This window comes from Schistocerca gregaria, chromosome 4 (assembly GCF_023897955.1).
Source record: "Schistocerca gregaria isolate iqSchGreg1 chromosome 4, iqSchGreg1.2, whole genome shotgun sequence".
Classification (NCBI taxonomy): Eukaryota; Metazoa; Arthropoda; class Insecta; order Orthoptera; family Acrididae; genus Schistocerca; species Schistocerca gregaria.
This window is the reverse complement of record NC_064923.1, coordinates 182,720,710-182,748,440: the sequence shown is the minus strand read 5'-3', so window position 1 is coordinate 182,748,440 and position 27,731 is coordinate 182,720,710. Positions and strand designations below refer to the sequence as shown.

General features: G+C 41.8%; 1 protein-coding gene across 1 annotated transcript in view; it reads right to left on the bottom strand.

The window, feature by feature from the left end:
• The window catches only part of LOC126267037 (ras-related and estrogen-regulated growth inhibitor), a 374,631-nt gene that overhangs the window by 67,923 nt on the left and 278,977 nt on the right, over positions 1–27,731 (bottom strand). The window contains exon 3 of the mRNA XM_049971825.1: positions 10,751–10,807. Within this exon, the coding sequence (XP_049827782.1) occupies positions 10,751–10,807 (57 nt within the window). The remainder of the gene's footprint in view (positions 1–10,750; positions 10,808–27,731) is intronic.

Here is a 27,731-nt window from a genome sequence, read left to right as displayed (position 1 = left end):
TAGAGGAGGTGTAAGTATTTTCATCAGGACGGACTACCACTCCTCGTCTCTCTCACTTATGACGACTTTACAGGCTGTGGCTGTGTCTGTGCGAGTACGTCATCCATTGACTGTCTGTTTACTTTACTTGCCCCCACATGACGCACTTGATGAAGTGGCCCTCACCGACCTTTTTACACAGCTCCCCCAACCATTCATTATTTGTGGTGATTTTAATGCCCACAATGTGCTTTGGGGCTCTGCAATTACCTGCCCCAGGGGTAGAGCAATTGAGAGGCTTCTCCTGTCATCCTGTGCCTACTTGCTCAATGGAGGACAGAGTACTCATTTCTGCACAGCGACTGGGTCATTCTCTGCCATTGTTCTCTCTCTTTGCTCTCCAGCTCTTGCCGCCAGTGCTCACTGGGAAGTGGTCGCTGACTTGCATGGCAGTGATCATTTCCCCATCTGGATTCACCTGCCAGATGGCGTGGGCCCTGAAAGGAGACCACCTCGATGGGTGCTCAGTGGAGCTGACTGCACACTTTTTAGCAAGTTGGCCCAATTCGAACACTGTGTGACTGTTGAGGTGTGGGTGGATCATATTACCGAAACGGTCCACCATGCCGCTGCAGCATCCATTCCACAGTCCACGGGCCCCCGGAAGAGGCCACCTGTGCCTTGGTGGAGTGCCGAATGCCGCTCTGCAATCAGGACCAGGCGTGCGGCTCTGCGTCGGTTCAAGTCTCGGCCGACTGCTGAGAATCTTGCAGTATTTCGGGTGGCGAGGGCAAGGTGTCGCTGCATTATTCGTGAGAGCAAGAAGAGGTCATGTCAACAGTTTCTGAACACCATTAACCGTTCCACCAAAAGTTCCATTGTGTGGAAGACCATCAGGAGAATTTCTGGCAGAGGAGGGAGGTGCCCCATAGCTGCTGTAATGAATGACGCACTCTCCACACGGATCCACGAGACGTTGCCCAGACTATGGCAGCGTATTTAGCCACAGTTACTGCAACAACCAGTCAGGATCCAGGTTTCCAGCGCCATAGGGCCATTGCTGAGAGATGTAGTCTGGACTTCCAGTCCACCTCTCATGAAGTTTACAACTGCCCATTTTCTATGTGGGAGCTGGATTCTGCATTGTCTGGAGCTCTGGACATGACAGGATCCATTACAGTATGCTATGGCACCTTACAATGTGCAACAAATAAATCCTCCTCACACTTTTTAATGCCACTTGGGCGTTGGGTTACTTTCCTGACGCGTGGCGTGAGGCAGTTTTAATCCCTTTTATAAAACCTGGGAAAGACCGCACGAGCCCAAGTAGCTACCGTAGCTCACTAGTTGCATAGGGAAGACCTTGGAGTGGATGGTCAACTGCCGCCTTGTCTGGAAGTTAGAATCCCGGCAACTCCTTAGTCGCTTTCAGTGTGGGTTCAGGAGGTTTCGTTCCACCTTCGATAACCTTGCCCTCCTGGAGGCGGCCATACAACAAGCTTTCCTACGCCGTCATCACCTTCTAGGTGTTTTTCGACATTGAGAAGGCCTACGATAACACTTGGAGGCGTCTCATCCAGGGGCAACTTCACGAATGGGGTTTTCGTGGTTGTCTTCCTCTTTGTATTCAGTCTTTCCTCTCGCCACGATATTTTAGATACCGAATTGGTGACGTCCTGTCTGATCACTTTGAGCAGGAGAACGGTTCCCTCAGGGTAGCGTTTTAAGTGTGACTCTCTTTGCCGTCACTATTAATAGCATTACGTCCATAGTGAAAAGTCCTGTCCAGTGTTCTTAGTTTGTGGATGATTTCTCTTTGTTTTGCTCTTCTTCAAGCCTTGCAACGACAACTCGTCAGTTGCAACTTATGATTAGACGTTTGGGTGATTGGGCACGGAAGAGTGGTTTTAAGTTTTCCACCGAGAAGTCTGTATGTGTTCTTTTTAACCATTCTCGTTCGATTTTAACCTTTCCTGAGTTGTGGGTGAGGGACACTGTTCTTACTTTTAAAGACACGGTGAGGTTTCTGGGGCTCATTTTTGACTCGAAGCTAACGTGGTTACCTCATCTTAAAGACCTGAAATGGTGGTCACTTAAGGCTTTAAGTATTTTAAAATGTCTTAGCCACAGTACATGGGGAGCTGACAGGACTTGTCTGCTCCAGTTTTACGGGGCGTTTGTGCGATCTCGGCTGGATTATGGGTGCACGGTGTATGGTTCTGCAAGGCCTTCCTATTTAAAGATGTTGGACGTTGTGCACCATGAAGGGCTTCGGTTGGCCACTGGGGCATTCCGAACTAGCCCCATACCAAGCCTCTGTGCAGAGGCTGGTGAACCGCCACTTCCTATGCGGCGACGGCTAATTACAGTGCACCAGGCATATAAAACATTGTCCACACCATACACCCCTGCATACCATGCCATTGCTCAGCCCCCTCTGGCACAGTTATTTCATAACCGGCAACGTGCGACGCAGCCCTATGGGATTCACGCACAGAATTGCCTCGCTGCGATGTCTATGGCTGGTCTTCGTGTTTTTTGTCACGGTTGGAGCAGATCTCCACCTTGGCTCCTCCGGAGACCCAAACTTATTTTAGATTTGACTAATTTTAAGAAAGATTGCACAGCAGATTTTACATTCCGATCTCTGTTTTTTAACATTTTAGATGTGCATCACGGTTTCACTGTTGTGTACACTGATGGCTCCAAACAGGAGAATTTCCTTGGCTGTTCTGTAATGTTCCCTGATCAAGTTACCCGGATTCGCCTCCCTGCTGAATATACCGTTTTCGCAGCGGAGCTCCACACGATCCTGAAGGCACCGGAGCAGATGAATCGTGTTCGGGGCGATCGATTTCTTCTCTGCTCCGATTCTCTTAGTGCCTTACAATCACTGCAGAACCTGTACCCGACTGAGGAGATGGTCCAGCTGATACATAACCAACTGTAGTTGCTCCAACGGTGGGGTACATAAGTATCCTTCTGCTGGGTGTCTGGTCATGTCGGCATCTGGGGCAATGAACAGGCCGATCAGGCTGCCAAGGAGGCCTGCAGAGAGCAGGATGTGGTCCAGTGTCCTATTTCCTTACAGTCAGTCATCACTGCACTCCACAGGAAGTGCATGGAGTTGTGGGAGGACAAATGGCTGGCGGTGACGGCCAATAAACTGGGGTTGATAAAGTCAACCACTCGGCCATGGCGTTCGTCCTGCCGGTTGCTCAGGCAGGAGGAGGTGGCCCTCACACGTCTTCGGATCGGGCACTGTCCTCTCACACATAGCTTTTTATTATGGCGGGAGGATCCACCGTTTTGTGATGCTTGTGGTGTGCACATCTCTGTCCGGCACATTTTAACATACTGCATTTTATACCATGATGCACGGGCAGAAGCACAAGTTGATGGGGATCGGCCTTCTGTTTTAGCTAATGATGAGACGTGTGTGTCTAGGGTTTTTAAGTTTTGTGATGTGTCTGGACTCTGGCCTAAAATTTTAGGCTGTAGGTTTTAGTGTATTGCAGAGTGGCTGACTCCTCCCCTTTTTTTCCTTGCGGTCAGCCAGCCACTTCCATCTGCTACATTGTTTTAGCTTCCTCTATCATTTTCTTCCTGTGTTGTCCATGTTTTACTGCTGATGCTCTGCTTCATCCCACGCTTTAGTGTGGGTGAGCACATGTTTTTCAACGATTGTTACCCATGTTTTCTGTTCCATTTTATATTCCTGTTCTGGGATTTTTCTTGACACCCGTCTCACTAAGTTACTGAACGGGCACTGAAGACCTTGCTGTCGTGCGCCCAAAACCCCTCTACTACTACTACTACTAGTACTACTATTACTACTACAATATCAAGATTCTAATAATTAAGTGATGGAGCACTCCTAACAAACTACCAGAATTCACACTGCAGGAAATATGTTGTGTCTAATTATACTCTGAACTGAGAGCTAAATGAAGGCCAGAGTGGAAAGTTCTGGAATATTTAATGAGACATGGAACATATATTGAAAAGATGGATTAGATTATCTAGTAGGGGATATGTTCATTGTAATAAATAAGAATGTTATGTTTACCAAGCTTGAAATTCAGTGTGGCTGCAAAATTTGCTGCACAAAAGAAACTGACCTAGATGCATTCAGATTAGTCATAAGATGCTTTTAACAAGCTTCTGATTCCACAAAAGTTGCACAGTTGTTCAAGGAAAGTTTAAGCTCTGTTGTGTAGAAATACCATGATTATGTACAAGATGTACTTGTGAAGTTATAATCATCAACTCAAAAAATGTAAGTTACATAATCAGTTTTTTTGTTTGTGAGCAGGTTAACGTATGCAGCTCATGTAGACATTGATATCCTTGTGCCACACTACCATAGCACACTAATAGAGGAACAAAAACAAACTGGTCTTGCCCATTGATAAAATGGAGTCTTGTGCAGTAATTAGGGGGACAACACTGCCACAAGTCATGCTGAGTTGCTGGAAATGTACGGCAACAGAGAGACAGACCATCTCTCTGTGAAGAACTGGGAATGGAAAGAGAAGTGGAGGCACTGGTTTTCAAAGACTGATGTATCACGTTTGAGGTGTTAGTGACAAAAGTGAAAGTCATTCATGCATCTGTTTCCAACTCGTTGCATGATTTTTTTGAACTTGACTGCTCTCACCCATTCAAAATATGTGCCAAACTGAGGCAGCTGTGGAAATGTTGCAGCTGTGTCTGGCCAAGGCAGGTGACTTCTTTAACTGCCTAATCACTGCAGATGAGTATTGGATGTGTTGCTGTGTCTCCAAGACAAAAAAAGTGAAACAGGGAGTAGAAACATGGATTCTCTAGTGTCAACAAATTACACTAGTCAACAGTGGTTTTGGTACAGACAACGTACATATAAAACTTAATTCTATCTTGTAATGTGACATAAAATGTGAAATCAGAAAGTGTCCATCACATCAGGATTAAAAGTTAGGACCTGCAAGCTATATAACATAGTTGAATTTACTGTATAATTTTTAAGTGCTTTGTGTTTGAAAGGAATGTGATAAAAGTTAGTGCAGTGAACTTTTTTGTTCTTAACTTGAATGTGGACTACTTTTTAAATGTAATATGTAACATTAGTGTATTTTACATTGTATATTTAAACCCTCCAGTCTCAACATTTGCTTACTCTTCTTTCTATATTATCTCAAGTCTTTGAATTTTTCTTTTCTTTTTCAGGAATTGATCAGGCTAAGTTCATTTGACAGAAAAGTGTTTTGTAGACATTGAAAATACAACATGAGCAAATCAAGACAGGGATGTACAAACCATCCTGATTCATTTTGTTATATATGTGGTGAATTCACAACAAGGAAACAAAGATGACTAATTTCTAACTTACTGAAGACGTCTTATTGTTTATATTTCAAATACCAACTGGGAGATCAGGATAAAGGTTGGGCACCTCACATAACTTGCAGTAGGTGCAATTCTAAACTATGGAAGAAAAGGGCCCTTACCATTTGGCATACCAATGTTCTGGCAAGTGCCTCAAAATCATGTTGATGATTGCTACTTCTGTTTGACTAATGTAACTGGCTCTTCATCAAAGAATAAGAAGAATGTTAAGTACCCTAATGTGCCCTCAGCGATTAGACCTGTTGCCCATGGTGAAGACCTGCCAGTTCCAACTCCTCCATTAGTGTGGGAAGAAGTTACTAATTCTGTTCATGAATCTACAAACACTGAGGAAGCACTATGTCAATCAAGTGAAGAGGAGCACTTTCCAGAACAAAGACCACATTTAATTACACAAGCAGACTTGAATGACACAGTTTGTGATTTATACTTATCCAAGGAGCATACAGAAATTTTATCTTCACGTTTTAAGGAATGGAACTTACTTAATGAAGAAACAATAATTACTCACTTTAGGCAATGTAATAAAGATCTGATGATGTATTACCATATGGTGAGCAATGTTTATGCTTGTAGTGATGCAGTAGTATTAATGAAACAATTAAACATACCAAACGATGCTGCTGAGTGACACTTGTTTAGTGAAACTTCCAAGACAAGTCTGAAGGCTGTACTATTGCATAATGGTAATATGTTTCCATCTGTACCTGTAGGGTACTCTGTGACTTTGAAAGAGAACTACATAAATTTGTCATAGATACTTGAAGCTATTAAGTATAAGGAAGAAAATTGGGAAATATGTGGTGATCTTAATGTGATTGATTTACTAACTGGTCTCCAAAGTGGTTTCATAAAGTATTTCTGTTTCCTTTGTCTTTGGGACAGCTGTGCAACAGATAAACATTATATAGGTAAACAGTGGCCACCATGAGAGAAATTAGCTCCAGGGGGATAAAATGTGAAATACTTACCTTTGGTGGAGTCTCAAAATGTTTTCTTTCCCCCAATGCATATTAAGCTCGGCCTTGTGAAGAATTTTATCTAGGGAATGGACAGAAATGTTAATGGTTTTATGTATCTACATGAAGTGTTCCCTGAATTAAGTGATACCAAATTGAAAGAGGGGATTTTTATTGGGCCACAGATTAGGAAGTTAATGCACTATAAGAACTTTGAAGAAAAATTAAGTCACTTACAACATGTAGCCTGGTGTTCTTTTAAGGATGTCGCTGAAGATTTCCTAGGGAATACAAGAGCAGAAAACAGTGACATATTAGTGGGAACTCTTTTAGAGAACCATAAAAATCTTGGATGCTTAATGTCACTAAAAAAGGACTTCCTTCATTCTCATTTAGATTTCTTCCCTACCAATTTTGGAGTGGTTAGTACGAGCACAGAGAAAGGCTACATCAGAACATTTTGTGAATGAAAAGCCACTGTAAAGGTAGATGGAACCCTTCAATGTGAAGTGATTACTGTTGGTTTTTGAAGCGTGATATATATATATATATATATCCCACAGAAGGAAGTTATCATCAAAAAGACTCAACCCTCCATCATCAACATCATCATCAAGCAAATGAATGTTGCAACTTTTCTTGTAAAAATGTACATTAGGTCCAGGGCACTAGAGTAAGATAGTTTTATGGAACTAAGTATGTTAGATATTGTCTAAATTTAGTGTGGACCACTCTAGTCTCTGTTTTTAGATATACGCATTTAAAAACCTCTGTAACAAAGAAATGGAGGGTGAATTCCAATCATCATCCTAGGCGGAAGAGAGGAGTCATAAAAACTTTAGTGTGCAGAGCTAATAACATCTGTGAGCCAATTTACTTGCAAGATAAATTAAGCCATTTGCGAACAGCTTTCAAGAGAATAGGTACACTGACAAGGAAATAGATCGAGCTCTCCACCCTAGAAGAAAAGTGACCGAAAATACACGACAACAACAACTGTTGGCTGGAAAAGTTTTCCTTCCATTTATTCATAACATCACGGACTGTATTGGTAAAGTTTTGGCCAAGTTTCAAGTGGAGACAATCTTTCGACCTACCAAGAAAATTAGTGAACGTTTAAGATCGGTGAAAGACACATGACACCCTTTAGCTACCCCAGATGTGTATAAAATTCCATGTAGCTATAGCATGGTTTATATTGGAACAACTAAAAGGAGTGTTAATACCCACCTAATGGAACACAAAAGGAACTGTAGATCGGGATAGATTGGGAAATCAGCTGTAGCGGAACACGTTTTCAAACACGGTGATCATGAAATAAAATTTAGTGAGACAAACGTGATAGCTAGGACCTCACATTATTATACTCGAATGTATAGAGAAGCTATAGAGATGTACAAGCACGGAAATAATTTTAATAAAAAAGAAGAATGATTAAAACTAGACAAGATATGGCATTCGACTTTGTACTAACGAAGTGACAATAAATTACCTGTAATCGAGAGAGATGGTACTAGCGAGAGATAGTTTTAAAGTTGAAATCACGTAATGAGTGGTGGCGCCATCTAAGCACTCTATATAAGTGGGACCACCAGTGCCTAGCAGCCAGTCGCCGACTCACCTCAGAAGATGTTGCCCGCAGTCGGCAACGAAATGTCAGGAAGGAGAAGAAGTTTTATATATGGACCATGGCAATTCAGCCCAGAAGTTTTAATTAATGATGACGCCGGCCGTGAAAGCTTACATGCTATGATTATAACCATAGATCCATGCCTCATCACTAGTTAAGATTCTTTTAAGAAACATCTTATTCTCATTTGCGCAATCCAGAAGCTCTTCATAGATTGCAAGGCGAAGGTCTTTCTGGTCTTGGCTCATGAGCCATGGGATGAACCTGGCAGCAACATGATGCATTCCAAGATGCTGTGTCAGGATTTCATAAAACTGAAATGTTACAGTCTTCTGCAATCTCTCAGGTGATCAGTCTTCGATTGATGCACACAATTTTTGTTGATGTTCCTGATGTGGGTGACATCGGTATATTACAAAGGGCATCATGAACAAGGGTCATCTTTATCTTCCATCTAGCCATTTTTAAACTATGTGAACCACTCATAACACTGAGTATGGCACAAGCATCGTAGGCATCCTGAGTCATTTGGTGTGTCTCTGTAAAGATCTTCTTGAGTTTCATGCAAAATTTAATATGGACACATTGCTCCTCTAACTCTGCCATCTCGAAATTTGCAAACTGTGTGATACAATGTTCTATTCAATACATCACTGAAAAGTAACTAACAGACATGCAACAATGAAACTTCCAGCAGTTACATATTAATCACAAGTGTGTGCAGAGATGCACTTTGCATTTGGTGTGAAATTATGAATGTTCCTGAATTTTTGAACAGACCTCATATATGTAGAGGGAGTAATGCCTCACTAAATTTCAGGTTTCAACTGGAGATTTTCTAGGTTGTAACTAAAACTTTCTGACTACTCCTTGAAACAGGAGTAGGGGAGACTTTAATGACAGTATTGATTGAAACAACTGTGCTCTCATCCCCAGTGGAGTGCACAGGCAGTATTGCAAAGCAGTTCTGAATGCTTTATGTGAAAACTGTCTTAAGCAACTAGTTCAACAACTCACATGCATCAGATATATTTTAAATCTTGTGACCCTAAACACACCTAATTTTATCTTCAGTTAGGAAACACCATTACTATAAAGAGAAAATTCTGGTCTTAAAAATTACTAAGCCATTAACAATCTAGAAAAAATCTAACAACAATTTTTGCCCTTATATTATCTGTTCTTTCATTAGGGAATATTTCCATATGCATGGAAAAGTCACCTTATGTGGCAGAATACAGTATTTTTAAAGTGCTCACGTATCCACACTTCCATAGATTTGTCACTGTCTGTCAGTGAAGGGTCCACTTTTGCATATTAATGGTGAAACTTTATTGTACTGTTTGCACCAAAGCACCACTTTTGCTATTTTCCTGAATCTACATGAATAATCAGTTGAAGCTATGCTACGCACCATATCTAACGTAACCTCACTCTGTCTCATTTTCATAGTGTTTATTCTGTGACCTGAGTTATTCTTGGAGGGTACATGTGCTTAACAACTGGTCACTGCATTTTTCGTTTTTGGAATGTCTGTTTTAACTGTTTAAGTCATATCATAGCTACAATCAAAACATGGATCTTTGTTAATTACACCATAACCTGTGCATTGGAATGAAGGTAATAAATTTAAAATAATATATAGTTTTGCATTTCATGCATGCTGTACCTCTAAAAGCACACAATTTTCAACAGTGTACATCTCTGGTCAAAACATTTACTGTGATTTGGTGTAGTATGAAATAGTTGCTACGCAAAATCATTACCACATTCTCCTGTGACTCCATTTCTTTTTCTGCCACTTTTACAGTAATAAAACAGGACAAACACAGTTCATCACAATGCACTGAAACTGTCACATTTCAAATACTCTTTCTTCATTACCTTCACATTTATTTCTGGAATACCCTACTTGTGACCTACTCCCAACACCATCTGAAGTATGAGTTTCAAAATCTGAGTGCTAACGATTTGTGGAGATTTGTAATGGAATGATCACATAAGCTCAGTTGTAGGTAAATCAAGTGCCAGACTTTGATACCCTTGTAGGACACTAGGGAACTGCAACCTGTCTACGAAAGCAATTCCATAGAAAACAGATGGTTCTTTCTAGAATATTGTTCAAGTGTGTGACTCTTATGAAATGGAGCTGATGGGGGATATTGAATGTATACAGAGAAGTATTGCATGACTGGTCACAAGTCTGAGTCTCAGGAGAGTGTCACAAGTATTCTGGAAAACCAGAACTGGCAAAACTGTTAGATAGAAGTCAAATACCTCACAAAACCCTACTTTCTAAGTTAAAGAATGAGCATTAAGTAAGGAATCTGGGAATGTACTACGGTATCCCACATGTCACTCCCTTGGGAACCGTGAAGACAAGATTAGACTAATTACAGTGCTGATGGAGGCTTTAAAGTAGTCACTCTTCTCTATTCTACATGAGTGAATGAAAGAGGAAGAAACTATAAAAATGTAGAGTACCTTCTGCACTTCATAGTGTTTAGCAACTTGTGAAAGTAGGTGTAGATGTTGCTGCAGAGATGACACTTGTTTATGCCACTGAAATTTCTACTTGAAATATTTTTGAAAAACTGATTTCAAAACAGGGACTGAAATAAAGAAAGATAACTTCATTCACATTAAAAGTGATATAGATATGTTTTCTGAATTATGAACAAATATAACTTTTGGGACAGAGTTTGAATATGCTTTTGGCAGAGAGTTCATTAAAGGAAAAGAGAGATTTATGTTTCAGTAATTAGTAACAAAATAAAAAAAGAGTAACACTCACCTGTTTGGTGATCATATTCTCCTATGTAACGTCTAGTGATGAAGCGTACAGACAGTGCTAAAACAGAAGAAATAAACCAGCACAGTTGTTATATTGCAACTGAAATATTTCAGTGTAGAGTACTGTGCATAACTCTTGACTAAGGCCGCTATCCTATTTTAAGGAGATAAATACAGGGTGACACAAAAAGAATGCATGGATTTCAAGCTAGTATAACTGGCTCTAGTTTGATCACATACAAAATGTGTTCACATCACTATATTTAGTAATGTATCCAATCTATGTAGTGTTATGTTTTTCATGTTTTAAAGATAATGTGAGGCAGATAGCAGCCTTCTTTGTGAATACACATTAAAAGCCTTTCTTTGAAGTTTGCAATTACTTTTGTCAATATGTCATGTGAAACAGCAGCAGTTTCTTGACACATTGAAACCTTCAGGTCATTGAGTGTATGAGGTTTGTTGCAGTACACTTTACTTTTTAGGTGACCCCATAAGAAGAAGTTACAAACAGACAAATCTGGTGAGTGCGCTGGGCAGTGAACATTGCCAAAATGCGAAATCACATGTTGGGGAAACATTTATCGAACAACTGCCATCGAATCATTAGCTGTGTGAGGTGTGGCTCCATCTTGTTAGAACCACATGTCTTCTATGTTTATCCCTATAGTGTCCAGTTGTGGCTGCACAAAATTGCATAGCACTGCAGCATAATGCACAGCATTCACTGTTACACTACCACCACCTTCTTAAAAAAAAAAAAATAAAATAAAATAAAATAAATAAATAAGGCCCAACAATTCCCACTTTGGGTTCACCACACCACACTGTCACTTTTTCACTGTGCAGTGGTTTTTTATGCATTTATTGTGGGTTGTCTACTGCACAATAGCAACAGTTTTGTTTGTTTACATAACCATCTAAGTGAAAGTGCGTCTCATCGTTCATCATCAATACAACATCATTAGCAGCAAGAACATCAGACATTCTCTCACAAAACTGTGTCCATTCACTATAATCAGGGATGTGAATATTCTGCACAATCATAATTTTGTAAGGATGAAAATGTAACACATCCTTTAGGAAGTGCTGCAGCGAGCGACAAGACAAGCCATAAGTGGAGTATGTCACCAGTGTTTCAGTGAGGACTTTGAAGAACAGATGCTGTTACTCTATTGATATTTGCCTGTGTTCACACTGTGTGAGAATGACCAGGCAGTATCTGCTTCATAACTGACCCAGTTGTGTGAAAGGAGGCAATCCAATGTAGTATTGAGTTGCAATCAGATAGTGAACCATTTCGCAGAACATTGAAGTTTCTACGGAAAAGCCATTGGACTGTGATCACAGAGACATTACTTTTGGAGGAATGTCTAACAGCGAAAATGTGATGATACACAGTCCGCTGCACCATTGCAACTTAAACTGGATGCTCTAGCCTACAAAGCAGTAGGTCACTCATCCTGCCATTCCACTCCCATCACTGATACTATAGCAAGACAAATCAGTGTTTTCTTTTTGAACCACCCTGTATGAGTTTTGTGCTCTGATATTGTTCCATTTATTAATTCATTGTTATTCTTGTACACAGGTATTTCTCTTCAGAAACTGTCGAAACATTACTGTGGGTCTAATGGTTTTCATTTTCTCTCATTCATTTATCCAGACATGTTTCATCTTACTTATTCTAAAAAGGAAATAGTGGCCTAAAAAGTTGTTAGGATGAGAGAAAGTAGACTACTTGGTAGACGATAACATGTGATAAATATATGTAATGTTATAGATTTCAGGACCTGCTTGGTAAACCTTTTGTAGATGCCAGAAAGTACAATTACCACCAATTGTGTTTCTTGACTGTGTACATAGTAATATGTCTTCTGTGCGCTACTAGCACCTGGTTGAAGTTTGCTGCAACATCTGTAGTTGACAGTGAAAGGTAGCTTTTAACTGTCAAGAAATGTCTCTTGTGTCTTCCATAGGCTGTGTTAAGTGTACATACCACCAAATAACATTGTTTTAAAGGCTGTTGGGCTGATGCTTACCAGCAAAGTAATTTTTGCGTGAGACATGGGAAGTATATTTACCACAAAATTAATATTTTTTTGTGGACTGCAGGAAGCATGCTTACCATTAGCTTAATTCTTTTAATGTAGTCATGAAAATATGTCTTGCTGCCTGCCATCTTGAAAAGAACATTGCACCAAGTGTCTAAGAACTGCTACAACCATCATTTCCTGTTCTTTGTGATATCTCTAGTGTTGTAACTTATGAAGTAGGAACACATTGCTTTGTTTCTACCATACAAACCTCTTTAGTAATATTGAGCAAATACTGTTGTGACTTGCTGCACATTGGTATAATGGAAGAAACTAACAGAAATTGGTAAACTTTTAAATCCGGAATATAGCGAGGGGCTTCTATAGATGTTTTATGCCATTAAAGGAATTTTGAAACTGGGTTATGGCAACCACTTAACAGCTCACACCAGGCAGTGGTAAGAATAATTACCACAGTAGTTCTAGTCCTAAGTCTCAAAAATGAAATGATCAAAAATTAAATATAGTCAGTCAATTTCTATTCTGGAGTAATATGAACAAAGACAGTATTACAAAAATGGGAAATTGCTACTCAGCACGTATTGGAGATATTGGTCAGAGACAGGCACAACAAAAAAGAATGATGTAAACAAAAATTAACTTTGCTTAGTCACTGCAGTTATGTGCCTACAAAATGGTTAAAGGATGTGGGAGATGTCGCTTGGGACCAAATATTGAGGGATAGTCTTTAGGCCATGACGAGAGCAACATAAATTGTGCAGTAACAGTAACACAGACGATTTGAAAATTATGGAAATGCTAGGTGTCATACAGAGCAGTGAACGAGTCAGAAGCAGAGAAAAAGAGACTGAATAATTCAAATAGGGTTTTTTTTCAGTTTTCCATGAAGTGAAGTGCTTTCAAGTCCATTGTGCGGTGAGCCAGCTTTTACTGCTGGACCCATACACTTAAGTTCAGGGTCTAGTCTCAGCAACAGTAATTGATCAAACACTTGACTACATAATAATACATTTACTGACAATTGTTGGTACAGTAAAAAAACCTTGCAGAGGCACTGTCAGAAATATTCACATGCCATGACTGCATGACTATGGTAAATATGACCAATAAGGGTGCATACTCATTGATTGAGTGTGTAATAAGGCTTGTGGCTGCAGAGAGACAATGGACACCAGTTCAGCCAAATGTGCAAATTACCTTTCATCTTGTGGGACAGCATTTAATTTGTGGACATGATGGAATGGAGCAAACAGTCAGCATATGTTCATGTCCATAAATGCAAGGGTGAATGACTCTCTTGTGCACTAAACTCCACCACACATTCATTTTAGGGGATTCCCTAATGTGATCTAAGGCAAAATGTGGAATTTTGGAGCCCCACATTCTCATATTGTGAATTTTTAACTTTACCTTGTATGTGGAAAGTAGCCTCATTTGAAAAACAAATTTGTTGAAGATATTCATTCCAATTTGTGCCAATATTTCAGTCAAAAAAGATGTTCAACAAGTTCCATAACTGGGTTGTAATGCATATCTTATTTGAACCTTATAATTGTATGTATGCAGATGCAGTTTGTTGTTTAGAATTCTTCACAATGTGCTGCTAGGGATCCCTAATTCACAATATACATGTCGAGTAGATTTGGAAGGGCTTTGTAGAATGCGTGTTGCACAGCTCTGACATGTTGTTCATTGGCTGAAGGCCAGTCTGTTCACAAAAGATCCAACATGCTGCCAATCTCTTTAAACTTCAAGTATCATGCAACAATTCTTCTGTCAGATGCTTCTCTTCTGTGTTGTCTTCAAAAATTTCATTGCACAGTAAATTGAGATTTTGTCTCTCTTTACCACAAAGAGCATTGCACCTTCTTCTTGCAGTGCTCTCTACTCAGCTTCTATCTGCAACAAATATATGCGAACAAACTTGGCGATTTATCCTTTCATTTGTCACTAACCACAAACTTGTAAGTTTTACAGTTATTGTAAAATAAATGTTGATAATTGTACGACGACTTTAGGCCTGCCCTGTATTTTACAGAAAAATACAGAGGTTGAAATTTAATGCTTCCATATGCAGCAATATCAGCAAGTGGTTGTTGTGTTCATAATATTATTTTATTTTGTCAGTATGAAACAGAAAAAGTTCCTTAAAAGCTGACCTATCCCAAAACTACCCACCAGCAAAGAAAGGAAGCAGACAAGTCCACAACAACCAATGGAGCTTTCAACAAAGTAAAGATAGATTTCCACTACCCCATAAACCTGGAGTGCCCATTACTATTGAAGAGATTCTTAGTTTGTATAGAGACACAACCCCTTCAAAATATTTATGATGGACAAAACATAAAAGTATGGCATCCTTATATGCGTGATGTCAGATGCAATAGAGAGATACATAATGAATATGGAAACTCAGGCAGGTAAAGTATACAGTTTGTTCAAGGAAGAATCAGGTTCACTAGCTGTCATTGAATGTATGGCGGTGCCTGTGGAAAATACTGGTTGAAATATTACTACAGACCATTGGATTTGCTGGAAGAGTTATACCAAGACTACAAAGTTGCTACATTAGGAACTCTCCTATCACACAGGCAGATTGAGAGCTATATTCATCAATGTTCTTGTTAACAGACCCGACAACAGGTAGACCACTAGTTACTTGGGCAACCTTCATAGTAAAATCTTGCTGATGTTACCAACAATATACCAAGATAAAGGCACTGAAGGAAGAGAGAAGCATAAACCCACATAAATACATACCATTGATAAAATGGCTCATACATACACATGCAAGAGGAGAACAAAAATATGACCTCTGTCAGTATTTTATTCTCTCATTGTTGTCTTTGCTAACAATGTAACCACCATAATTCATCCAGCTATATTGAACATGGAATGAGAAGGAACACAACAAACAGAAACTTTTTCTTCTGTGAGTTGGTTTGGAACTAGCGAAATTATAGGTAGCAGAAAGAAGTACTAATGTAAAAGGGTTATGTACCCAAGTACCCCAATGGAAAGTATTCTACAAGAGTCAAGCTAAGCTAAACAAGTCCAACCACGTATGACAAGAAGGAAATATCCTAAAACAAAAATGGGTAAAAATATTCTATAGTGGAAAATGTTGCTCAATGTGATACTGTCAATGTATGATAAAGAACATATGCATGGAAATTATGCTCAGTTCTCTGATAATCAGTCTGACAATTTAGCAAAAAATAAAATTTTCTCCTCCTTTATCTGCAACATTTCAAAGTAGTGAAGCCTTTGGAAGTATGGTACTTGTATTTATGTTTTCCTACTCCTTCTTTAACCTCTTTATCACGTGACTAGAATATGTAGTGGTTTCTGCAGCTGTCACAAGTAGAGCTTTTATTGAGATTTTTGCTTCCTTGTTTGCTTCTTCTGCCAAAAATTTAATGAAATTTCATATCATGCACATGCCTGATTATGAAGAACTTTTCCTGCACCTACAATATACAAAGATTTTGTTTCCATGCTGTGTGGTAAAGAGGTAGCCATGAGATCATGTGTAGTGTGAAGTTGGCAAGTGACAGTCAACTTAGGTGGGCCACCCCTTCAGAACACTGGGGTGGAATTGCCCAGTGCTCACAACAAGAATGCATTTTTGTGGTTATTTTCTTCTGATTACAATAAGCCAGAATAATTAGACACAAGATAATCTAGTGTGCTGCTTTATTTGACACACAAGCAACAACTAAACACAAACAAGTATTAAGCAGCAAAAACTGTTCATCAAATTTACAAAATCCTTGATGCTGTAATGCACTACTCTCGTGTCTTTGGCTGCTACTTGGCAGTAAAATATTAATGTTACTACAATCTCCCCCCTCCTTTTTAAAGCCCAGTGCCCTGGGGATATTTTGAGTACTGGTGCTTGACTTGATGTCTGGTTCTCGCAACAATGGATCTTGGAGGTTCTGGCATAGTAACAGTGAGTGTTGCAGGAATGTCTTCTCGAGGCACCATAAAACCTTCCATGTCAGCTGCTGCTGTTGGATCATCTTGTCTTGATGTAGAATTCATGGATCGCTGTTATGCCAGTTCCTCCACGTCCAGGTAGGCAGGCTTTAACTGGTCTACGGAGATTGTTTTGTATCTACTGTACTTGTCAATTTTGAATGTGTTTGTGTGCCTCGAAAGTATCTTGTATGGCACATTATATGGCTGGCATAATGGTGGGAACACCAAATTGTCTCAGAGCCAGATGTGTGATACAGTACATGTGTCCTTGTGAATGAAAATCTCATGTACATGCTGGGCTGTTGTACAAACTCCATAACTTCTGGTGTTCGGATCTAAACTCTTGTTGGGCTTATGAGCCCCCCTGTCACCCTCAACTGTTCTCCATAGACAATTTGAGCTAGTGAGCATTGTAAATCCTACTTGACCGCTGTGCACAGGCCCAGAAATAAGAATGACAGCACTACCATAATTGTAGATGAAGAACACCCCTATCTTGCAGCCTTTAGTTCATGATGCAGGCTTTCCACTATCCTGTTACTCTCAGGATGTTAGCTGATAATGCACAGATAATTGCAGCCACATAGCTGTAGGATTTCCACAGAAAGCTGTGATTCGAACTGTCGTCTGTGATTCGTCGTCATTGAGTGAGAAATAACAAATCTCATAAACCATGCACTCACTAATGACTTTGCTTCTGGCTATCTCATGAACTAGACTGTGGCTATAATCAGATAACAGTTGCCATCAGAATATTGTAATGGTCTCACAATGTCCATGTATATGTGAGAAAATCTGACCATGGTGATCTGGTGTAAAAACGTGACAAGTAAATTTGCTGTGTTGGCATTCAAGACACAAGCGTACCCAAGATCTGCAGTCCTTGTGCCACAGCACTTCGCTTGCCACTAATTTTGCCATACCACATATACCTGAGTGAGGCTAAATTATTTAGTGCTTGGGAAATGCTACATCAAAATTCTGTGGGGATGTAAGGGTGCTCTGCTCCTCACAATGTACCAGTATTGTATAAATACTTATATCACCAAGATGCAGGAATGCGTAGTAGCTGTAGGGCTGTATGTTCACTTGTGAGGAAATCATTTACTACTGTATCATCTCGCTGCTTTACTACTATCTCTGCTCATGGAACTTTTTGTAGACCAGCGCAGTTCCATGACAGACAATCTGCAATGATGTTTTCAGTCGTACGTGCTATGTACTCTGTCTGCGCTGTCGGGGTGTGCTGTGGTCTGTGGTGTGTTGAGAGAATGACATTAGTGCTTTGTGATCTGTGAAGATTGTGGATTGTTTGCTCTCTACCGAGGACAGAAAAATTTTAACGACAGTGTAGATTGCCAAAAATTATCGATAAACAGTGCTCCATTTCTTTCGTTGGGATGTGAGGTTATGTGAAAGCAAGCAGCTGCCACTGCCATCTATCTTTTATTGCAGTTCTGCTCCTGGCATGTTGACTTGCGTCTTCCATATCGGCCCCTGGTGCGTTAATCTGTGAATGGGCCAATTCTGCTGCTTGCACCAAACACTACTTGACTGTTCGTCACTAACCAAGTCACTTTTCGATTGCCAGATGTGTGTTTGTCCACGAGCAATACGGTGAGTGGTTCTGGCTGCCTTGTCTGTCCTGGAAGGTGTCGTAAGTAAAAGTTTACCATACCTAAAAATACATGTACTCGTTTGTATGTTGTCAGTATTGGCATCTTCTGTACTGCCTTGAGACATTCTAGCAGCAGTGCGAACTCAGCCAAAGAGACAACATACCCTAAGAAGTGCACTTCTCATTTGCTGAACAAATACTTATCCAGATTAACTATTACTCAGAATTTTTGCAGATGATGAGAAAAGCTGCCGCAAATGGGACTTCCGTTCTGCGGATGTTGGCGAAAATACTAGAATATAGCAGCAAAGAAAGGCAGACCATGCAATACCTCGTGCATAAAACGCTGCCACCTCTGTGCAGCGCTCCTCAACCCAAAGGGAATACATTTGTACTGAAAAAGCATGGAAGGCGTTGTTACCAAGGTTGTTGGTACATCCTCCTCCGCCATGGGAATTTCCAAATAGGCTTTTGCACTGCCAACTACACTAAACAAATGAGATTGGGCGATAGCGCTGTTAGAGATTCTTGCATTTGGCACTGGGTAACCATCGAGTATTGTTCGAGTATTGAGTGCGCTATAGTCTTCACATAATTGCCACGATCCATCTTTTTTTCTCACAATATGTAATCTGATCTGACTGCAATACCGGCTTTCAGGACCTCTTCAAACTCAGCCTGTGCCACCATAGTTTGCCCAGTGGCAGTCTTCTCGGACAAGCTGCAACAGGCTGGCCCACCGTCTTGCAAATGTGGTGCCTCATAGAGCGTCTGTATCTTCTCTTCGTAATGAATTTGCAGTTGAGTGTCAGGAACTCTTCCATTATCCAGCCAAAGTGCTCATCCTCGTATACTGTAGTATCCATTCCTGACGATTGAAAATCCTTCAATGTGTCAGACATCCTATTGTGTAGTGTGGTCGATTGGTTTTTACCTGGCTGAGTGGGCGCTTCTTCATCTGCCAGCATGGACGACACATTCATTGGATTGGAACTGCGTTTGAGTGTAATTAATCGTCCGCTGACTAGATCTGGCAGCAAGCGAAAATGTGAGAAGAAATCGGCGCCGAGTTTGGGGTTGGTGACATCTGCAATTATGAATGTCCATATCAGCTTAAATGAAAGATCCAAGTCCAACGTCCAACTCTGTTCTCCATAAGTTTCGGTGGCCAACTCGTTTGCTGCTGTGAGCGTACGTTGCATAAGTGTGATAGGCCTGACATTTAGCTGTTTCGTACAGGTGCTCACCCCAGAGCCAGAATCCATCAAAAAATTCTTACCGTAGATGAGGTCATGTACAACCAACCTCTGCGACTTGTGCTGTGCTATCAGCACTGCAATTGGCAGCTGTCTTTGCAACTTGTCTGTGGATGCACAAGTTGCTGGTGGCGGACGTCAGCGCCCTTTAACATCTGCCCACAGCATTTCGGTAACCGCAGGGTGTAGTACAGTGATGTGCAGGTACCTCAAAACGCTGTGATACCAGCACCACTGATCCATTTCCATCTCGTGCTTGCTTCGATCATCTTTCTTGTGGACGGTCTGCTTCTCCAGAATACGATCATATCGGCATCGTACCTTGGGCTGCTGTTCCAGTAACTTTAGATTCATGCGTGATTTTTGCTTCTCCATCTGTTCTACCTTTTGTTCTTGCGTCGACTCCTCCGTGCGATGTCCGCATGACTCGCTATCCACTTGTACCGCCTTTTCCTTGGTCATTTTTACACTTGTTTTACGACGGTGGCACACAGGGAAACTTCAACCCGGCTATTTGTTATGACGTCTGCTTTCTTCGCAAGCTCTTGCTATGGCGAACCCTGATATGAAGTTATTAGTGCGCGAATGTCCACCTCCGTAACTTAGCGGTGGCTTTTCCGCTTATCACGCAGGGGGCCCGGGTTCGATTCCCGGTAGGGGACTGGGTGTTTTGTGTCTTTTGGGGGACTTGCAATACGGCGGCCGAACTCCCCCTCATTAGGCCTCCCAGCCAACAATGTCATACGCTCATTTTATTTATTCATTTATTTTCACTGCGCGAAATTCGCAGGTAACTTGCGCAGCCAAAGTATGCGTAATGACGGGACAACAGGCCTGGGCCCTGCACGTGCGGCCCACATCACTTGTCGGCGATGTTACCCATCAGTTCATCTTTAAAGGCTCTCTGCGTAAGTGCCTCCTTCAGTGCAGTGTGGCAACGTTGCGATAGGACATCCTCATTTCCTGTATCACGGTGCCTTCTTCTAAATATGCCACAAAGATTACGTATTTGCTTTCGTTCGTAAGTACGCCGTGCTGTTGAAAACACGCTCAACATGCATAAACCAAGTCGCTCAGTGGTTAGGCCAAAACGGTAGAAGCTTGACACGTCCCAGATGATTCATCTTGACGAACATAGATGCGACTTAGTCGAGGCTGCAGGTTGTTCTGTTTGACTCCCGTCGCAGCTGTTGGTGCAGCTGCGTCGGTCATTCTCTTGAAAACTATCTTCGTTTACGATGAATCACATTGGGGTCACCACTTTGGTGGTTACTTTCTTCCAATTACTATAACCCAGAATAATACGACACGAGATAATCTAGTATGCTCTTTCGACGCACTAGCAACAACTAAATAACCAAGGAATAAACAACAAAAGCTGTTCACCAAATATACAAGTTACTTAATGCTGTAACACATTACTCTCACATCTTTGGCAGCTAATTTGCGCCAATATATTAATTTCCACATGTTTCAGCGCAAGTGCATGTTACTTCGCACAAGTTTATGTCGTGGCGCTGCCACTCACGCACACCAGATTCTCATTGTTGTAAATGACCTTGTTTCCTGTTCCGTATTTCACTACAGGGAAAATAAACTAACAAATCTGTTTCTCGGCACTGGTTTATGTGGAGTGGCGAAAAGGAACACGCTTTTGTTTTCCCTGCCAGATGTTCGGTAAACTTCCTGTATCATCACAACATGGCTGAATCGCTATGGCTAGAGCTAAGTGCTTGCACAAGGCAGTTACTGAATGGGTTTTGGCGACAATTACTGGAAAGAATACATAGGCGTCGACGATGTCAACAGAAGAATTACAGTCGTCTAATGCTGATAACTCGCGCAACTTATTACAATTGTTTAAGGACTAAGGAAAATCTCAGCAGAGTTTGCCTTAGCACGCTGGTGACGTTTGTTGAGAACTGCATTATTATTTACGCACCTCTTCCAAAGTATTGCGATTTTAAATTTAATTGCTGTAATTCTTATTTCCTGAACTCCAAACTGCGTGACAATCTATTTCACTAACGAAAAATTCCAAATCGAAAGTCATTCAGCTTCATGAAAGCACAAACTTCACAGAACGAGGTAGGTAAAGGATGCAATCGATAATAGGGCAGTCAATAAGAACAAATGTAAAGCTGCTCACCCCCCCCCCCCCCACCCCCCCCCTCCCCCACCCCCACTGACAACGCCTCGCGCGTAAGTCGCCGAGAGAATAATATCAAAAGCAGCCGAACCGCCAGTGTAAAAGCAGTCTTTAATCTCATGCCATTACTAGTAATCCTCAGTTCACAACATTGGAGAAAATTATGAGACAGAATTCTTCACATGAGAGCTCCATAACTCATAACGCATGTTCTATTAACCGTGCCCTCGAAATGGATTGGAAGGGCGTTAACAACACGTGTGGAACACCACCCACTGAAACACATGTTTCTAAGCATAATGAAATGTATCATAATTGATATTAATAAATCCAGTGTTTGTTGATATTGTTGGGAAAAAGGAACACTAAAAAAGCAACATTTTATTGAAATAGGTAACAAGTGACTATGTCCAAAAATCTTCAGTATTACATGTACGAAGGTCACTCCAAATGAATTGCACACTATTTTTGTAAAAATGCAGTTTTCATTCTGCATGTGTGAAAGTTTCACAGTGTGTAGATACATCCTTCCCGCTTGTTTTCAAACATAGTTCAACCTGTTTCCGTGAGAGGCGCCATCACATCATTTCTTCAAAATGGCTGCTACACTTGACGTTCGTCAGAAGCAATGTGCTGTCATAGAATTCCTGTGCTGTGGAAACGAGACAGTGGGAAACATCCACAAGAGGTGGGCAAGTAGGTTACTTGATGAAAGTGAGCACGGCAATATTGATGATTGTCCTCGCAGCAGCAGGCCACGTACTGCACACACTCCAGGCAATGTGCAGAAAGTTAATGAATTGGTGTGTCCGCAGCTCGTGGTCGTGCGGTAGCATTCTCGCTTCCCGCTTCCGCGCTCAGATTCCCGGGTTCGATTCCCTTCAGGGTCAGGGATTTTCTCTGCCTCATGATGACTGGGTGTTGTGTGATGTCCTTAGGTTAGTTACGTTTAAGTAGTTCTAAGTTCTAGGGGACTGATGACCATAGCTGTTAAGTCCCATAGTGCTCAGAGCCGTTTGAACCAATGAATTGGTGCCTGCTGACAGACGCATCACAGTGAACGAATTGTCACGTTACGTTGGGACAGGGGAAGGAAGTGTTTGCAGAATACTGTTTTGCTGTTGCACGAGAATGCACGGCCACATGTCAGTCAAAACACCATCACGAAACTCGGATGGACAACTCTGAAACAGTCCTGACCTGGCTCCATGTGACTATCATATCTTTGGGGAACTGAAAGACACTCTTCGTGGAACAAAGTTTGAAGATGATGACTTCCTTGTGCATGCTGCGAAACAGTGGCTCCAACAGGATGGTCCAGAAGTTTACCATGCGGGTATACAGGCGCTGGTTCCAAGATGGCGTAAGATAGTTGAGAGGGATGGAAATTATGTGGAGAAATGAAAACATTGTTCCTAAAGGATGTATCTACACACTATAAAACTTTCAAACATGTAGAATACAAGCTGGATTTTAAAAAATAGTGTTCATTTCCTTTGGAGTGACCTTCATATTATTCTACAAGTGTCACATCAGACACAGTTAGGTACATTAATCACATCGCGTGAGTAGACAACTATACTCCAGCAAGGTAGACTGTTTAATATACAATAATTCAAGAATAGAGAAAAATAAAAAATTATTTATTTGCTATATGTCAAAACAATTGGAACAAGCCACATTCTTACTCACCACATGAACCTCTACGGCATTTTGCACAAAAGGAATAACCTTTACTATCATCATTACACTTATTTTCATTCCAAATGCCACATCGACGAGGTTTTCTTGTCAGTTTCCCATATTCCGACTTACCTCCTTCTCTTGAATAGAAAGTCGAAGTTCTCATGGTATACCAGAATTATAAGCTCTCTTCTTCACAAGCGGTTTCGTTAAATCAAGGAAAAGTCTTTTAAGGAATCAGCCACGTTCCCTACCAGAAAAACCATGTCCATGCGGGCGATTAAATTTTTAAAGTGCAAATGCATTCACACTGGCAGCACCCTGAACTCCGTAAAAATACCGTAGTGGCCATCTTCAAGTTTTATCGTTGTGCTGTTATCGTGACACAGTTTGTCAGAAACGTCCACTCCGCATTTTGTTATATTGTAGAATTAGATTTGTTCACGTTTTTGTGAATGCCCATCTAGTCCAGGGAATATCATTTTTGTATTATTTTTGTATTTCTGTGATGTAAAAGGAAAGGGCATTTTATAAGGGCTGTAGAAAAAGCGACATGACATAGGAACTGTATTCCTGGAGTTGATAATTTACGGTGGTATTTCCGTTTTATTTTTGCGTAACTTGCCATCTAATGTGAGTTTCTTTTTAGTCTACTTGTCGGCCACTTCACACGATGTAAACCAATTGTCTGTAGTGATTTACAGAGCTGTAATCATACTCGCACCTCGTTGGCATAGTTCTTTTTTCTTTGGTTGTTCCCCAACGCATGGAATTCCATCCGGAAAATAAAATGTTTTTGCATCACGTATGCTGACAATTTTCGGGCCATGTTTGCCATGCTGTTTTTGGCATAAAAATTTTGAGAGGACATCATCCTCTGAAGCTAAATAATGTTTCACGTACAGTCAAGAATTCAAATGGCGTATCATGGCCTTTTCACTGAGTGGTAAAAAGAGCCCAGAACTCTAGAAAGGACGCATTTTTTTGCTTCCTTTGATCCCTTTTTTCTTGTCGTCGAATCTAAGGGCACGGATCAGAAATTCAAAGCGGTTTTTAGACACTGTAAATCCGTCAATTTTTAAAAACATTTCCTCGATATTCAGATGGGAATTCTTCATGTATCCACTCTTGCACACTGATCCACTAAGCGCTTTCATCTCAAGCTTGTCTGTGGGTGTGGTGTACCACTGGACAGAACTGAATGCCTGACTATACGTTCTACACTCCTGGAAATTGAAATAAGAACACCGTGAATTCATTGTCCCAGGAAGGGGAAACTTTATTGACACATTCCTGGGGTCAGATACATCACATGATCACACTGACAGAACCACAGGCACATAGACACAGGCAACAGAGCATGCACAATGTCGGCACTAGTACAGTATATATCCACCTTTCGCAGCAATGCAGGCTGCTATTCTCCCATGGAGACGATCGTAGAGATGCTGGATGTAGTCCTTTGGAATGGCTTGCCATGCCATTTCCACCTGGCGCCTCAGTTGGACCAGCGTTCGTGCTCGACGCGCAGACCGCGTGAGACGACGCTTCATCCAGTCCCGAACATGCTCAATGGGGGACAGATCCGGAGATCTTGCTGGCCAGGGTAGTTGACTTACACCTTCTAGAGCACGTTGGATGGCACGGGATACATGCGGACGTGCATTGTCCTGTTGGAACAGAAAGTTCCCTTGCCGGTCTAGGAATGGTAGAACGATGGGTTCGATGACGGTTTGGATGTACCGTGCACTATTCAGTGTCCCCTCGACGATCACCAGAGGTGTACGGCCAGTGTAGGAGATCGCTCCCCACACCATGATGCCGGGTGTTGGCCCTGTGTGCCTCGGTCGTATGCAGTCCTGATTGTGGCGCTCACCTGCACGGCTCCAAACACGCATACGACCATCATTGGCACCAAGGCAGAAGCGACTCTCATCGCTGAAGACGACACGTCTCCATTCGTGCCTCCATTCACGCCTGTCGCGACACCACTGGAGGCGGGCTGCACGATGTTGGGGCGTGTGCGGAAGACGGCCTAACGGTGTGCGGGACCGTAGCCCAGCTTCATGGAGACGGTTGCGAATGGTCCTCGCCGATACCGCAGGAGCAACAGTGTCCCTAACTTGCTGGGAAGTGGCGGTGCGGTCCCCTACGGCACTGCGTAGGATCCTACGGTCTTGGCGTGCATCCGTGCGTCGCTGCGGCCCGGTCCCAGGTCGACGGGCACGTGCACCTTCCGCCGACCACTGGCGACAACATCGATGTACTGTGGAGACCTCACGCCCCACGTGTTGAGCAATTCGGCGGTACGTCCACCCGGCCTCCCGCATGCCCACTATACGCCCTCGCTCAAAGTCCGTCAACTGCACATACGGTTCACGTCCACGCTGTCGCGGCATGCTACCAGTGTTAAAGACTGCGATGGAGCTCCGTATGCCACGGCAAACTGGCTGACACTGACGGCGGCGGTGCACAAATGCTGCGCAGCTAGCGCCATTCGACGGCCAACACCGCGGTTCCTGGTGTGTCCGCTGTGCCGTGCGTGTGATCATTGCTTGTACAGCCCTCTCGCAGTGTCCGGAGCAAGTATGGTGGGTCTGACACACCGGTGTCAATGTGTTCTTTTTTCCATTTCCAGGAGTGTATTTCCTGATTTGTGTGTTTCATCGACGTATCAATCATTTCTTGATTTGTAAACAACGAAAATAGATTTCCCCCACCTGTGTAGCCTTTAGCGATACCCTTAGGCAAGGGAAGATGTAATATTATATTTTTTGTTGGCGTTTTGGCATATTTAGACTTCAGAGATGTGTTGGTCCATATTGTTTCTAAATATTTCACAAGCAAAAAGTATGCAGTTTCTTCGTCGTTGTCTATGGATATCTGTTCTTCTTGTTGAGGGAATCCTTCCTTGGGTTCGAATTCCTCGTCAATGGCCTCATCGAATAATATGCCATCCATGGCTCTGAGCAAGGTTCATCAAAACTATACAATGAAGGCTTTCATGACCGGATGTCATAGTTGCTGATGAGTCTTCCGGGTTGTATGGCCGCGGTAGAAGAAAGTTTTGATGTTTTATCCAGGGCTGCGGCGGACATCTTCGAAGATACTTCTGTCGAAACTGAGTCTTGACTGACGAGTTGGACGTCGGAGAGCAACGTAAAGTGCGAAGTGGACGGGGTCGAGTTTACACGTGATGAGCAGATATAATCTTTGTCAAAGATCAAACTTAACTATCGGTTGCTGCCTGTCAAGGAGAAAATCCTGTTTATCGATTCTGCAGAACACTGTCCATATGTCACTGTCTCTCATGGCTTCTTCTTTTATGCTAAACTTATCAATATGCTTTTATATTTCGATTGCTTCTTTATATCGTCGTGGATGATAGTTTATTGTAATAGATAAAATTTTGGTTTTGGAAAACTTCACTTCATGATTTCCTGACTGAAGCACACGATCTGTTACAGTTTTCCCTCGTGAGCAAAGACTTTTATGTTCTTTCAGTCCTGAAGTAGCTGGAGTGGCTCTGAAGTTGTCCAGCGAAACTCTGGAAGAAGCGTCAGGAACCGAAAAGTTTGTTTGACCATGGCCACACAATCTGGGAGACTCATCAGCAACTATTTATCAAAATTGTCTGCATCCTCATCATGAGAATCCATCGCCATTTGCCCTTACAACTCCTTCAAAACCGTTTCAAGGGTGGTGAACACTGTTTCTGGGCCAAAGTGGTATAACCTAAAATACAACAAAAATTAACAAAGTTGGGTGGAAATCCACTCATGCTACTGTCAATTGCATAAGAAGATTGCATGGAATCCCACTCGATGACCGTACGAAGAGCATGGAGCAGGTTACCCATCCAATGCTGTGAGGATGACGGGCTAGAAGGCTACACTAGCTCGGGATAAGACCTGAGCTACACCACACATGTATGCTAAGGCAAATAGGATGGGTGAGTGGTTTCCCACCTCACCTCGTAGGCAGAGGGTTAAGTGGCGCAATTTAGAGAAACGTTTGTATGATGAGTCCACTTCTGTTATTATTCTCTATGACAATATAAAGAATGAAGCCGTGAACTGGAGGAAAAACTTGGTTCAAATCAACAGTGTCATACTTTACTTAGATGAATGAGGTTTGCAAATGGCAGGGACAGACATTTCTTTCATTTATCCATCTTCGTGTAAGTCTGAACGTAAATCAAACTTACAGTATTTCGTTCAAAACGACAACGAAAG